At 45.3% G+C, this 16,562-nt stretch overlaps 1 protein-coding gene across 2 annotated transcripts; it reads left to right on the top strand.

Moving 5' to 3' along the window:
- The first annotated feature begins 488 nt into the window (after positions 1–488).
- LOC123135566 (uncharacterized) lies at positions 489–4,857 on the top strand. Of its 2 annotated transcripts, none has more exons than XM_044554677.1 (3): positions 489–1,788; positions 2,559–2,742; positions 4,457–4,857. In XM_044554677.1, exons 1-2 carry the CDS (start codon positions 639–641, stop codon positions 2,693–2,695), a joined length of 1,287 nt encoding a protein of 428 aa, XP_044410612.1. In that variant the 5' UTR covers positions 489–638; the 3' UTR covers positions 2,696–2,742; positions 4,457–4,857. The 2 variants fall into 2 exon arrangements, with proteins under 2 accessions (XP_044410612.1, XP_044410611.1); XM_044554676.1 differs by having other exon boundaries at positions 490–1,788; positions 4,449–4,857.
- The last annotated feature ends 11,705 nt before the right edge of the window (positions 4,858–16,562 follow it).

Genomic DNA, 16,562 nt, shown 5'->3' with positions numbered 1-16,562 from the left:
AACCGTCACAGAAGCTTACTGAATTACTAGTATAGTTTAGATATCAGCAGATGCTTACGGTATAGATAGATGGTATACTTACAAGCCTACATGTTCTTGTCAATCTGTTATTTGAGCCAATGAGAGCTAGATATCGCACTCCTCGCCGGTCGGTCGACCGGCGTGCACCTGCCAACCAACGCCGGAGATATACCATGCTCTCTGTTTCTTCTAGGCCTAAACATATCGGAATTCATATAAAACCACCGGAGCCAAACGATGACACTGAATTTTGTATTGAGGTGATAAATTTTTTTGTAAACCATTAATTACAGAGTAATTTAATTTTGATTTTTGTGTCGCGGATTGACAGTCACCATACAACAAGAAAGTTTTAGAATTTGTTCACATAGGCAGCGTGATTGGGGGCATATATTTGTTGCTTCCCAAGGTAGTTAGTTCACCACACAGGCATGTTAGTACTAAACTGCACAAAACTGTTAAGTCATCCAATTCATGCCACATTGCAAGATTAAATGAAAATCAAAGAAATGTACAAATCCCAGTCATGAGCGCTCTCCTCGATTCTTCTTCCCCAAATCCCTCACACGACACCACACTCCCTCCGTACCAGACTAGGGTTTCTCACCGGCGGCGGGATGGGCGGCGACGCGACGGAGATTGCCATCCTCGAGAGCCATGGGCCCCAGGAGATGGCCTCGCTGCCGATCCCCGACGAGCTCCTGCCTGAAATCTTCCTCCGCCTGCCCACCCCCGCCGACCTCGTCCGTACCTCCGCCGCCTGCGTCTCCTTCCGCGGCGTCGTCACCGACCGCCCCTTCCTCCGGAGGTACCGCAAGATCCACGCCCCGCCCCTCCTGGGCTTCCTCGACCTGAACGGAGTCTTCCACCCCGCCGAGCCGCCTCACCCCTTCACTTCGGCAGCAGAAGCCTTCGCCGACTTCAGCTTATCCTTCCTCCCTGCCCCAGCCAGCGACTGGGCCATTCAAGACATCCGCGACGGCCGCGTCCTACTTGGCAGGCGCGGCGTCTTCACGGAGTTTGTGGTATGTGATCCCTTGCACCGGCGGCACATCCTGCTTCCCCCAATCCCTGATGTCAACCAGTGGCTTCCTTCAGTGGACAACTCACATATCTTCCTCATGGGCGGCGATGAGGATGCTTCGGACGAAACATTTTTCAGAGTGATATATGTGGCAGTCAACCAACATAAGCAGGTCGCCTTGGTCTTCTCTTCCAGCACCGGACAATGGCGAGCCACTCCTCCATCAATAGTGCGATCACCTAACTCATACTGGCTCCAGTGTGCGTATGGCTGCTTGTATGGGTTGACAGAGAGAAATCAGAAGTTACAGGTGCTTGACACCCAGAGGATGGTGTTCTCACTCTTAGACCTCCCGCCTGAAGCCAGAGCCGGAGGTTCTTCTTATGTGCACATAGCCATTGTGGAGGCAGGGGAGGGCATCATTGGGATGTTTGTGCTACCACATAAGACATATGACCTCAGTTATTTCATTAAGAGAAACAACGGTGGAAGTTCCAGCCACTGGCAGTTGGAGAAGACAATCTCACTGGATTCTTCTCAGTACTCTCTAAACAAGCATTCAACAGGGAGGAAATTGTTCCTATACCATCGGGGAAGCCCATCGCTTGTTGCCGGCCTTTTCTCAATGGACGTCAAGACATTCCAGCTTCAGATGGTGTTTGCCTGCAAATATTATGGCATGCTTTACCCACGGGCATATTACAACTTTCCACCATTCTTGTCGACTCCAATAGTATCAAGTGGTAACCTTTCTGTTGCATCCTAGTTATTACCTTCTCATCATAATTATCACATGGGTTGTCTGTGGCTTTATAGTTCACTACTGTGCTCAGTAATTCTAGTCGTTTAGTAGTTGTCACCTCTTCTGTGTTGTGACCAAGCTAATAAAGCTCAGGAACACAATTTTGGTTTATTTGTTAGTATTTTGTAATTCCCACTCTAAGGTGATCACAGAAGTAAAAGAAAGGCTTGTGGACAGTACGACTAGCATTTTGGAAGCACCTAGAAATCGTAAGAAACACTAGATGGCGACAAATATTTTTGTTTTTATGGCCAAACTAATGCAGAAGGCATAGAAGTTCAAAGAACACTTTCTACCACAGTTCACCTTTTGTTTGTTTCACCTTATCCCAGACTTATCTTGTCCACCTTTATGATTTATGTCATTTATCTCTTTATGTTTACATGCCTTTTCTGGCTAAGTATTCCAACTTGTATTGCAAATGGCAATGAGCATTCAACACCATAAAGCGAGCATTTGTTGTTATATATCTCAAATTCCATTGAAGTTAATATTATACCTACGTGACTATGGCTAGAAATAGTCCTGAAGGTTGACTCTCCAATCTCTATGTATTGCGTCTGTTTTCTTTTAGCCCCTGGCACTTTATGCTGCTTCCTGTGTACTTTTTAGTAAGCAATTTATGAAGTGTTGCCCGACGGCAAGATCTATTGATTGTTTTGATCGCAAGCTGCTGAATATTTACGATCCGAGTATGCATATATTGGGCAGGTACTCAGGAACAAGGTGTGGAGACGCCACAAGCTGAAGAAGAGCCCATAGATAGCCCTCAGTACGAGAGCAATGTTAATGAGGCAAATGTTGGAAGTCCTGCCGATGTATCGAGGACTGGAGATGGTTCTGATTGACGTTGTGCTATGACTGGACAGTTGACCACAGTTTGGTCATCAATAGGGTATGTGTGGCTCTTTCTTGTCTGTAATGTTATGCCATCTAGAATTAACATTGAGTTTATCTTGCGTGGCTTGATTTGACAATGATTGTGCGTTGTCAGATAAGGTAGCAAGAGCAGTAATGACCTCTAATTTCTGGCACAATCAGTTGGTTAATTGGACCATGTAAGAATCAGATTGCTTCTGATCTTGCTGTATATATGTCTGCCCATCACTGTAGCTGCTATTGTGAGTCATTGGAATGACAGGAACTAGTCAGTTATTAGCAAATTGAGGAGCAGTAAAGATCTCTCTTTACTACTCTTTGTTTACACAGAGAAGTCACTTTCAGTTTTGTTTCTGCTTTGTCAAAAATAATTGGTGGCCAGGTAACATCCGATGAGATCCACGCAAACAAAACAAAATTTCTGCTCAACAGTGCGCAAAAGGTTGAGCACTAATTTTGTTATGTTTTCTATGGAGCTCCTCGGACATCATTTGGCCAACAAATTTTGCAAGAACCTAAAATATTTGGTCATGATCGAAGCCACAAAGTTTTAGTTTTTTTTGAGTTTATTTACTATTTTTTGGATTTTACTGTTTATCATGGGTGCAATGCACCCGGGTGTAGCAAACCACTCTCTGGATGTCAAGACATTCCAGCTTGAGAGGCTGTTTGGTTCAGAGCTTAACATGCTTTGCCGGTGGGCATATAACAACTCTCCACCATTGTTGTCAACTCCAGCAGTATCACCTTTCTGTTTCAACCTAGTTATTTCCTTCCTATATACTCCCTCCATTCACAAATATTAAGATGTTTTGGATATTTCAATTTGGACTACATATGGACTAAAATGAGTGAGAAAACACACTAAAACTTGTCTATATACATCCGATTCAGGAAAAAATTAGAACATCTTATATTTGTGAACGGAGAGAGTAGTTTTCACACAGGTTGTCAGTTTGATTGATAGTTCGCTACTCTGATTGTAATTCTTGTTTGTCCCCTCTTCTGTGTTGTGCCAAGCTAGTGATGCTCAGAAACATAATTGTGGTTTATTTGTTAGTCCGTTATAATTGCCACTTTAAGGTGATGAGAGAACTAAAAAAAGGTTTGTGCACAGTATGAGTAGCATTTTGGAGGCATTTTGAGATCATAAGGAACACTGCTACCTGTTCACGTTTGGTTTGTTTCATCTTAGAAACTTTTATTTCAGTCAAGTGGGACTTGTCTCGTCCATATTTCTTTTGATGGATGTAAGAGCAGGAGGGAAAGTGATGTTGGTAAGCACGGGGGCAAAGTGTTATATGGTAAAATTTCACTTCCTGCAAGACGAAGCTACCATTTCTTTTTTGGCTCTCAGGTTCTTTTATGATTCACCTCCTTTTGTTTCCGAGTCTTGTCTCGATGTATTCCAACTTGTAATGCGAATGAGAATGAGAATTAGCATAAGCCGAGTGTTTGCTGCTGTATACATATCTTAAGTTCCATTGTTGTCGGTATTGATATCTAGGGGACTATGGGACGACTATGAGTTAGAGGTAGTTCCTGAAGGTTGACTCTCCGATCTTCATGTATATCATGTAGTTTCTTTATTCCTGGTATTTGCTTCTTCTCGTGCTGCTTTTGTAAGCAATTTACCAAGTGTTGCCTAATGGTATAGCCTAAGGATTACTTTGCTGGTATGCTGCTGAATATCTATGATCTGAGTATGCATATGTTGGGCAGGTACTCAGGAACAAGGTGAGGAGCTGATAGATAGCTGTCATGATGAGAGAAGTGATGATGCCGTGGATGTTGGAGGTCATGCTGGTGTATGGAGGGCTGGAGATGGTGCTGATTGAGATTATGCTGCAACTGGTCAGTTTGATCGCCAATAGAGTGCTTGTGACTATGTCTGTCCTTAATATGGTCATTTAAAATTAACGTGGAGTTTATCTTGTGTGGCTTGGTCGGACCATGATCGGTGCATCTGTCGGACAGGGTAACAGACAATTAGTTTCTCAGTAATTAATTATGACTGTGAGAGTGATTGTGATCTTGTTGTATGCCTGCTCCATGTGGCATGAATGGAACTGTTTATGCTACTTGCTTGTTGTGTAGCCAAGGTGATCTGATTATGCTGCTATTTTTCTTACACGGTGAAGATATTCTAGTTCTGTTTGTGCTGTGTCAATTTGAGCCAAGGTCGTTCAGAGGCCCAACGTATTTCAGTGTGCGTCCTCTGTATCTAAACGAGGCAACATGACTTGGAGAACACAACCTTGCTGAGTGCTGAGTTCGAGCAAATTGAGTGTATGTACTCCCTCCGTTCCAAATTACTCGTCGCTGAAATTGATGTATCTAAAACTAAAATACATCTAGATACATCCATACGTGCGACAAGTAATTCGGAACGGAGGGAGTATATGTGAACTCCTTCATTTTCTTAGGAAGGAGTGATGGCAAGAACGTCGGCTGGACACTTGGGCTATTGCGGATGTAAGTGTGGGGTATTTATTTTACTGCCTCCAACAGAGTAGAGAAGTCCAATACTTGAAACTATTCTGTGGTAGTACAGCAAAGAGATTTACCTTTCACAAGATAAAAAAACACAGTCATATGGTTGATAATGCATTCAACTCTTTTTTTGAGGGAATAATGCATTCAACTCTAAGGCCATTGAGTGGTTGAACCGTGTTCCTATATATGTCAGAAGCTATTGACCAAAAGACTAGTAGTTTTCTCAATTTCATCCAAACACGACGAATCATTGGATGTGACTGAATATATGGAGTATTAGAGTATATCTTCGGTTTATATATTTGGTAGTTCAAATTGTACTCTATCTCTATTAGTCTAGTCTTGGAGCCCAAGCTTTGTAATCTATATAAACAGCCCTTGAGGCCCCGATCAATACAACAATTACTTCTCCAATATCTCAATCTATCATGGTATCTGACGCCTAGGTTTTCCGCACCTGGTATGGCTCCGCCACCTGCGCCGCCGCCCCGGCCGATTCAGCCCCTCTTCTCCATGGCCGACTTCCGCGCCGCCGGTGCCCCACCCCCTACCTCCACCTCTACAACTACTCAAACACCTCCCCCTCCAAACCCTATGTTCTCCCTAGCCGACACCATTGCCGACGTCTCTCCCTTCATACCAATCTCATTAGACCTCGGCATCCACAACTACAAGGGCAAGAATCCCGTCTACCGGCCTCCTGCATCTCCTCCTGCCGGACCTGCACCAGCCTCGTCATCCACCGCTCCCGCGCCACCAGCTCCGTCGCCATGGCCTCCTCAGCATGATCCTTGGACTGGCCTCGTCCAGGCTTGGTCGATGCCATGGTCGGCCCCCTCGCCGTATGGTGCTCCTCCTGCGTACACGGGCACGTGGAGCCCCGGTCTTCGTCCAGCCACAGGCTCTCCGGGACTCCTTGGACCCAGGCCGCCGGCGCACGTCTACACCGCCACTCCTACTCCGCCTACCAGCACGCCAGGACCACCGTCGCCCTACAACACCATGCTGGCCTTCTACGGCAACATGCAGGCCCCAATCGCATACTACCCATCCGCTATCCCCTACGTCAACATGCAAGCTCCTGGCCCCTCTGCTCCTCCCCAACAGCCGGCTTGGGACCAAGCCGCCTTCATCAACGCCATGAACAATTTTGTCCTCAACGACGCAGGTACGGATTGGATTTTCGATTCTGGTGCATCAATGCATATGTCTTCAAATATGAATTTATTGTCAGCTTGTTTTCCTTCTGCTTTTTCCACTATCACCATTGGCGATGGCTCCACCATCCCTGTTTCATGCACTGGTCACTCTTACATCCCTTCCTCTCATGCCAATTTTCTTCTACGCAATATTCTTGTGGTTCCTTCCATCATCAAAAATCTTATCTCTGTTAGACAATTTTGCATTGACAACAAAGTTATCCTGGCCTTTGACCCTTTTGGTTTGTCTGTGAAAGATCTGACAACGGGGGCGGTCCTCGCTGTTGGAAATATGCCCTAGAGGCAATAATAAAAGTATTATTATTATATTTCCTTGTTCATGATAATTGTCTTTTATTCATGCTATAACTGTATTATCCGGAAATCGTAATACACGTGTGAATACATAGACCACAATATGTCCCTAGTGAGCCTCTAGTTGACTAGCTCGTTGTGATCAACAGATAGTCATGGTTTCCTGGCTATGGACATTGGATGTCGTTGATAACGGGATCACATCATTAGGAGAATGATGTGATGGACAAGACCCAATCCTAAGCTTAGCACAAAGATCGTGTAGTTCGTTTGCTAGAGCTTTGCCAATGTCAAGTATCTCTTCCTTTGACCATGAGATCGTGTAACTCCTGGATACCATAGGAGTGCCTTGGGTGTATCAAACGTCACAACGTAACTGGGTGACTATAAAGGTACACTACAGGTATCTCCGAAAGTATCTATTGTTTTATGCGGATCGAGACTGGGATTTGTCACTCCGTGTAAACGGAGAGGTATCTCTGGGCCCACTCGGTAGGACATCATCATATGCGCAATGTGACCAAGGAGTTGATCACGGGATGATGTGTTACGGAACGAGTAAAGTGACTTGCCGGTAACGAGGTTGAACAAGGTATCGGTATACCGACGATCGAATCTCGGGCAAGTAAAATACCGCTAGACAAAGGGAATTGTATACGGGATCGATTGAGTCCTTGACATCGTGGTTCATCCGATGAGATCATCGTGGAACATGTGGGAGCCAACATGGGTATCCAGATCCCGCTGTTGGTTATTGACCGGAGAACGTCTCGGTCATGTCTGCATGTCTCCCGAACCCGTAGGGTCTACACACTTAAGGTTCGATGACGCTAGGGTTATAAAGGAAGCTTGTATGTGGTTACCGAATGTTGTTCGGAGTCCCGGATGAGATCCCGGACGTCACGAGGAGTTCCGGAATGGTCCGGAGGTAAGGATTTATATATAGGAAGTCATGTTTCGGCCATCGGGACAAGTTTCGGGGTCATCGGTATTGTACCGGGACCACCGGAAGGGTCCCGGGGGCCCACCGGGTGGGGCCACCTGCCCCGGGGGGCACATGGGCTGTAGGGGGTGCGCCTTGGCCTACATGGGCCAAGGGCACCAGCCCCTAGAGGCCCATGCGCTAAGATAAAGGAAAAAGGGGAGAGTCCTAAAGGGGGAAGGCACCTCCGAGGTGCCTTGGGGAGGATGGACTCCTCCCCCCTCCTTAGCCGCACCCCTTTCTTGGAGTAGGGGGCAAGGCTGCGCCTCCCCCTTCTCCCCTGCCCCTATATATAGTGGAGGGGAGGGAGGGCATCCATACCTGAGCCCTTGGCGCCTCCCTCCCTCCCGTGACACCTCCTCCTCTCCCGTAGGTGCTTGGCGAAGCCCTGCAGGATTGCCATGCTCCTCCATCACCACCACGCCGTTGTGCTGCTGCTGGATGGAGTCTTCCTCAACCTCTCCCTCTCTCCTTGCTGGATCAAGGCGTGGGGGACGTCACCGGGCTGTACGTGTGTTGAACGCGGAGGTGTCGTCCGTTCGGCACTTGATCATCGGTGATCTGAATCACGACGAGTACGACTCCATCAACCCCGTTCACTTGAACGCTTCCGCTTAGCGATCTACAAGGGTATGTAGATGCACTCCCCTTTCTACTCGTTGCTGGTCTCTCCATAGATAGATCTTGGTGATACGCGTAAGAAAATTTTGAATTTCTGCTACGTTCCCCAACAGTGGCATCATGAGCTAGGTCTATTGCGTAGATTCTTTGCACGAGTAGAACACAAAGTAGTTGTGGGCGTTGATGTTGTTCAATATGCTTACCGTTACTAGTCCAATCTTGTTTCGACGGTATTGTGGGATGAAGCGGCCCGGACCAACCTTACACGTACTCTTACGTGAGACAGGTTCCACCGATTGACATGCACTTGTGCATAAGGTGGCTAGCGGGTGCCAGTCTCTCCCACTTTAGTCGGAACGGATTCGGTGAAAAGGGTCCTTATGAAGGGTAAATAGCAATTGGCATATCACGTTGTGGTCTTGCGTAGGTAAGAAACGTTCTTGCTAGAAACCCATAGCAGCCACGTAAAACATGCAACAACAATTAGAGGACGTCTAACTTGTTTTTGCAGGGTATGCTATGTGATGTGATATGGCCAAAAGGATGTGATGAATGATATATGTGATGTATGAGATTGATCATGTTCTTGTAATAGGAATCACGACTTGCATGTCGATGAGTATGACAACCGGCAGGAGCCATAGGAGTTGTCTTTATTTTTTGTATGACCTGCGTGTCATTGAAGAACGCCATGTAACTTACTTTACTTTATTGCTAAACGCGTTAGCCATAGAAGTAGAAGTAGTCGTTGGCGTGACAACTTCATGAAGACACGATGATGGAGATCATGATGATGGAGATCATGGTGTCATGCCGGTGACAAGATGATCATGGAGCCCCGAAGATGAAGATCAAAAGGAGCAAAATGATATTGGCCATATCATGTCACTATTTGATTGCATGTGATGTTTATCATGTTTATGCATCTTGTTTACTTAGGACGACGGTAGTAAATAAGATGATCCCTTACAAAATTTCAAGAAGTGTTCTCCCCTAACTGTGCACCGTTGCTACAGTTCGTCGCTTCTAAGCACCACGTGATGATCGGGTGTGATGGATTCTTACGTTCACATACAACGGGTGTAAGACAGTTTTACACAGCGAAAACACTTAGGGTTAACTTGACGAGCCTAGCATGTGCAGACATGGCCTCGGAACACGGAGACCGAAAGGTCGAGCATGAGTCATATAGTAGATACGATCAACATGAAGATGTTCACCGACGTTAACTAGTCCGTCTCACGTGATGATCGGACACGGCCTAGTTGACTCGGATCATGTGATCACTTAGATGACCAGAGGGATGTCTATCTGAGTGGGAGTTCATAAGATGAACTTATTTATCCTGAACATAGTCAAAAGACCTTTTGCAAATTATGTCGTAGCTCACGCTATAGTTCTACTGTTTTAGATATGTTCCTAGAGAAAATATAGTTGAAAGTTGATAGTAGCGATTATGCGATCAGTAGAAAGCTTATGTCCTTAATGCACCGCTCAGTGTGCTGAACCCCAACGTCGTTTGTGGATGTTTCGAACATCGAACATACACGTTTTGATAACTACGTGATAGTTCAGTTAAATGGTTTAAGTAGAGGCACCAAAGACGTTTTCGAAACGTCACGGAACATATGAGATGTTTCGAGGGCTGAAATTGGGATTTCAGGCTCGTGCCCACGTCAAGAGGTATGAGACCTCCGACGATTTTCTTAGCCTGCAAACTAAGGGAGAAAAGCTCAATCGTTGAGCTTGTGCTCAGATTGTCTGAGTGCAACAATCACTTGAATCGAGTGGGAGTTGATCTTCCAGATGAGATAGTGATGTTTCCCCAAAGTCATTGCCACCAAGCTGCTAGAGCTTCGTGATGAACTATAACATATCAAGGATAGAGATGATGATCCTTGAGGTATTCGCGTTGTTTGACATCGCGAAAGTAGAAATCAAGAAGGAGCATCAATTGTTGATGGTTGATGAAACCACTAGTTTCAAGAAGGGCAAGGGAAAGAAGGGATACTTCATGAAACGGCAAATCAGCTGCTGCACCAATGAAGAAACCCGAGGTTGAACCCAAACCCGAGACTAAGTGTTTCTGTAATAAGGGGAACAACCACTGGAGCAGGATTACCCTAGATACTTGGTAGATGAGAAGGCTGGCAAGGTCGATAGAAGTATATTGGATATACATTATGTTAATGTGTACTTTACTAGTACTCCTAGTAGCATCAGGGTATAAGATACCGGTTCGGTTGCTAAGTGTTAGTAACTCGAAATAAAAGCTACGGCATAAACGGAGACTAGCTAAAGGTGAGCTGACGATATGTGTTGGAAGTGTTTCCAATGTTGATATGATCAAGCATCGCACGCTCCCTCTACCATCGAGATTTGGTGTTTGCGTTGAGCATAGACATGATTGGATTATGTCTATCGCAATACGGTTATTCATTTAAAGAGAATAATGGTTACACTATTTATTTGAATAATGCCTTCAATGGTCTTGCACCTAAAATGAATGGTTCATTGAATCTCGATCGTAGTGATACACATTTTCATGCCAAAAGATATAAGATAGTAATGATAGTACCACTTACTTGTGGCACTGCTGTGTAAGTCATATTGGTATAAAACGCATGAAGAAGCTCCATGTTGATGGATCTTTGGACTCACTCGGTTTTGAAAAGTTTGAGACATGCGAACCATGTCTATTGGTGTATATGCATGAAGAAACTCCATGCAAATGGATCGTTCGGACTCACTTGATTTGAATCACTTGAGATATGCAAATCATACCACATGGGCAAGATGACTGAAAAGCCTCATTTTCAATAAGATGGAACAAGATAGCAACTTGTTGGAAGTAACACATTTTGATGTGTGCAGTCGAATGAGTGCTGAGGCATGCAGTGAATATCGTTATGTTCTTACTTCACAGATGATTCGAGTAGATGTTGAGAATATTTACTTGATGAAACACAAGTCTGAATTATTGAATGGTTCAAGTAATTTCAGAGTGAAGTAGAAGATCATTGTGACAAGAGGATAAAATGTCTATGATACGATCATAGAGATGAATATCTGAGTTACGAGTTTTGACACACAATTAAGACATTGTGGAAAATGTTTCACAATTAATACCGCCTGGAACACCATAGTGTGATGGTGTGTCCGAACATCATAGTTGCACCCTATTGGATATGGTGCGTACCATGATGTCTCTTATCGAATTACCACTATCGTCCATGGGTTAGGCATTAGAGACAACCACATTCACTTTAAATAGGGCACCACGTAATTCCGTTGAGATGACACCGTATGAATTATGGTTTAGAGAAACCTAAGTTGTCGTTTCTTAAAAGTTTGGGGCTGCGACGCTTATGTGAAAAAGTTTCAGGATTAAGCTCGAACCCAAAGCGGATAAAATGCATCTTCATAGGACACCCAAAACAGTTGGGTATACCTCCTAATTCAGATCCGAAAGCAATATGGATTGTTTCTAGAATCGGGTCCTTTCTCGAGGAAAAGTTTCTCTCGAAATAGTTGAGTGGGAGGATGGTGGAGACTTGATAAGGTTATTGAACCGTCTCTTCAACTAGTGTGTGGCAGGGCACAGGAAGTTGTTCCTGTGGCACCTACACCAATTGAAGTGGAAGCTTATGATATTGATCATAAAAACTTCGGATCAAGTCACTACCAAACCTCGTGGGATGACAAGGATGCGTACTACTTCAGAGTGGTACGTAATCCTGTCTTGAAGGTCATGTTGCTAGACAACAATGAACCTACGAGCTATGGAGAAGCGATGGTGGGCCCGGATTCCGATAAATGGCTCGAGGCCATGAAATCCGAGAACGGATCCATGGACTTTGGTGGACTTGCCCGATGATCGGCAATCCATTCAGATAAATGGATCCTTTAAGAAGAAGACGGACGTGGATGGTAATGTCACCATCTATGAAGCTCGACTTGTGGCGAAGTGTTTTCCGACAAGTTCAAGGAGTTGACTACGATGAGATTTTCTCACTCGTAGCGATGCTTAAAGTCCGTCGGAATCATGTTAGCATTAGCTGCATTTATGAAATCTGGCAGATGGATGTCAAGACAAGTTTCCTTACTAGTTTTCGTAAGGAAAGGTTGTATGCAATACAATCAGAAAAGTTTTTGTCGATCCTAAGGATGCTAAAAGGTATGCTAGCTCCAGCGATCCTTTTAAGGACTGGAGTAAGCATCTCGGAGTTGGAATGAATGCTTTGATGAGATGATCAAAGATTTTGGATTTATACAAAGTTTATAAGAAACTTGTATTTCCAAAGAAGTGAGTGGGAGCACTATAGAATTTCTGATGAGTATATGTTGTTGACATATTGATGATCAGAAATGATGTAGAATTTCTAGAAAGCATATAGGGTTATTTGAAAGGTGTTTTTCAATGGAAAACCTGGATTAAACTACTTGAACATTGAGCATCGAGATCTATAAGGATAGATCAAAATGCTTAATAATACTTTCAAAATGAGCATATACCTTGACATGATCTTGAAGGTGTTCAAGATGGATCAGTCAAAGAAGAAGTTCTTGCCTGAGTTGTAAGGTACGAAGTTAAGACTTAAAGCTCGACCACGGCAGAATAGAGAGAAAGGACGAAGGTCGTCCCCTATGCTTAAGACGTAGGCTCTTCAGTATGCTATGCTGTGTACCGCACCTGAAGTGTGCCTTGCCATGAGTCAGTCAAGGGGTACAAGAGTGATCCAAGAATGGCTCACAGGACAGCGGTCAAAGTTATCCTTAGTAACTAGTGGACTAAGGAATTTTCTCGATTATGGAGGTGGTAAAAGAGTTCGTCGTAAAGGTTACGACGATGCAAGCTTGACACCTATCCGGATAGCTCTGAGTAGAGAGACCGGATACATATAATGGAGCAACAATTTAGAATAGCTCCAAGTAGAACAGTTATTTGGATTAGCTCCAAATAGAGCGTGGTAGCTGCATCTAGGAGATGACATAGAGATTTGTAAAGCACACACGGATCTGAAAGGTTCAGACCCGTTGACTAAAACCTCTCTCACAAGCAACATGATCAAACATAAAACTCATTGAGTGTTAATCACATTGTGATGTGAACTAGACTACTGACTCTAGTAAACTCTTGGGTATTAGTCACATGGCGATGTGACCTGTGAGTGTTAATCACATGGCGATGTGAACTGGATTATTGACTCTAGTGCAAGTGGGAGACTGTTGGAAATATGCCCTAGAGGCAATAATAAAAGTATTATTATTATATTTCCTTGTTCATGATAATTGTCTTTTATTCATGCTATAAATGTATTATCCGGAAATCGTAATACACGTGTGAATACATAGACCACAATATGTCCCTAGTGAGCCTCTAGTTGACTAGCTCGTTGTGATCAACAGATAGTCATGGTTTCCTGGCTATGGACATTGGATGTCGTTGATAACGGGATCACATCATTAGGAGAATGATGTGATGGACAAGACCCAATCCTAAGCTTAGCACAAAGATCGTGTAGTTCGTTTGCTAGAGCTTTGCCAATGTCAAGTATCTCTTCCTTTGACCATGAGATCGTGTAACTCCTGGATACCGTAGGAGTGCCTTGGGTGTATCAAACGTCACAACGTAACTGGGTGACTATAAAGGTACACTACAGGTATCTCCGAAAGTATTTATTGTTTTATGCGGATCGAGACTGGGATTTGTCACTCCGTGTAAACGGAGAGGTATCTCTGGGCCCACTCGGTAGGACATCATCATATGCGCAATGTGACCAAGGAGTTGATCACGGGATGATGTGTTACGGAACGAGTAAAGTGACTTGCCGGTAACGAGGTTGAACAAGGTATCGGTATACCGACGATCGAATCTCGGGCAAGTAAAATACCGCTAGACAAAGGGAATTGTATACGGGGTCGATTGAGTCCTTGACATCGTGGTTCATCCGATGAGATCATCGTGGAACATGTGGGAGCCAACATGGGTATCCAGATCCCGCTGTTGGTTATTGACCGGAGAACGTCTCGGTCATGTCTGCATGTCTCCCGAACCCGTAGGGTCTACACACTTAAGGTTCGATGACGCTAGGGTTATAAAGGAAGCTTGTATGTGGTTACCGAATGTTGTTCGGAGTCCCGGATGAGATCCTGGACGTCACGAGGAGTTCCGGAATGGTCCGGAGGTAAAGATTTATATATAGGAAGTCCTGTTTCGGCCATCGGGACAAGTTTCGGGGTCATCGGTATTGTACCGGGACCACCGGAAGGGTCCCGGGGGCCCACCGGGTGGGGCCACCTGCCCCGGGGGGGCACATGGGCTGTAGGGGGTGCGCCTTGGCCTACATGGGCCAAGGGCACCAGCCGCTAGAGGCCCATGCACTAAGATAAAGGAAAAAGGGGAGAGTCCTAAAGGGGGAAGGCACCTCCGAGGTGCCTTGGGGAGGATGGACTCCTCCCCCCTCCTTAGCCGCACCCCTTTCTTGGAGTAGGGGGCAAGGCTGCGCCTCCCCCTTCTCCCCTGCCCCTATATATAGTGGAGGGGAGGGAGGGCATCCATACCTGAGCCCTTGGCGCCTCCCTCCCTCCCGTGACACCTCCTCCTCTCCCGTAGGTGCTTGGCGAAGCCCTGCAGGATTGCCATGCTCCTCCATCACCACCACGCCGTTGTGCTGCTGCTGGATGGAGTCTTCCTCAACCTCTCCCTCTCTCCTTGCTGGATCAAGGCGTGGGGGACGTCACCGGGCTGTACGTGTGTTGAACGCGGAGGTGCCGTCCGTTCGGCACTTGATCATCGGTGATCTGAGTCACGACGAGTACGACTCCATCAACCCCGTTCACTTGAACGCTTCCGCTTAGCGATCTAAAAGGGTATGTAGATGCACTCCCCTTTCTACTCGTTGCTGGTCTCTCCATAGATAGATCTTGGTGATACGCGTAAGAAAATTTTGAATTTCTGCTACGTTCCCCAACACTCGCTCGGTACAATAGCACGGGCAATCTTTATCCTCTTCATGGAGCGCCCACATCCACCTCTCGTGCCATGCTCACCTCTGTTGATCTATGGCATCGTCGTCTCGGTCACCCCAGCAAAAACACTTTGACGTCTTTACTCCAAGAATTTTGTATCCCTAGTTCTAGCAGTCCTCATAATCCCTCTCTCTGTAATGCATGTCAATGTGGCAAACATGTTAGATTACCTTTTAGAACCTCTACTACCATTAGTACTTTTCCTTTTGAGTTACTTCACTGTGATTTATGGACCTCTCCAGTCCCTAGTGTTTCTGGTTATAAATATTATCTTGTGATCCTGGATGATTATTCTCACTATACTTGGACCTTTCCTCTTCGCGCTAAATCTGAAGTACCTGCAATCTTTCTCAACTTTCGACAATATGTAATCACACACTTTGGCTTGCCAATTCGATTTATTCAATGTGATAACGGTCGTGAATTTGATAACACCCAAAACCGCACCTTCTTTCTCTCTCAAGGCATCCTTCTTCGTTTTTCATGCCCTTATACATCTTCTCAAAATGGTAAAGCTGAACGCTGTCTTCGCTCTATTAATGATGTTCTTCGCACATTGCTTTTACAAGCTTCTCTTCCTTCCCGTTTTTGGGTTGAAGCCCTTCGCACCGCCACACTACTTCTTAATATTCGACCAACTAAAACTTGCCCTCTTTATTCGCCTTTCCAATCTCTTTTTCTCTCCCACCCTGACTATTCTTTTCTGCGTGTTTTTGGCTGTCTATGCTTTCCCAACATTGCCTCTACCGCCTCCAACAAACTAGAACCACGCTCACTACCTTGCATTCACCTTGGTCTTTCTGATGATCACAAAGGATATCGTTGTTTCGATCCATCTTCTGGTCGTATCATTCTCTCTCGTCATGTCACATTCGATGAAAATACTTTTCCTTTTTCTGTCACTACAACCACAAAACCAATTCCACCACAATCCGCCACCACCAAAACCCCTTCCCTAGTTCGTCCTTCAGTCATCTCTGCTGCCATGGAATCTTGTTCCGTCTCTCTGCCGGAATCGCCCACCGTCAGCCACCCTCCTGCCCCGTCCCCCACCTCTCCCGCAACTGCATCCTCTACCCCATCCGTCTTTCCCTCACCACATCCTACCACGGCAACCACCTCAACACCCACCACCTCTGATTCTTCTTCCTCACCGTCTTCTTTAACCGAAAACCCACTGCCACCCAATGC

The sequence above is a fragment of the Triticum aestivum genome, chromosome 6B, assembly GCF_018294505.1.
Source record: "Triticum aestivum cultivar Chinese Spring chromosome 6B, IWGSC CS RefSeq v2.1, whole genome shotgun sequence".
Classification (NCBI taxonomy): Eukaryota; Viridiplantae; Streptophyta; class Magnoliopsida; order Poales; family Poaceae; genus Triticum; species Triticum aestivum.
This window is presented reverse-complemented; position numbering and strand designations above follow the sequence as displayed.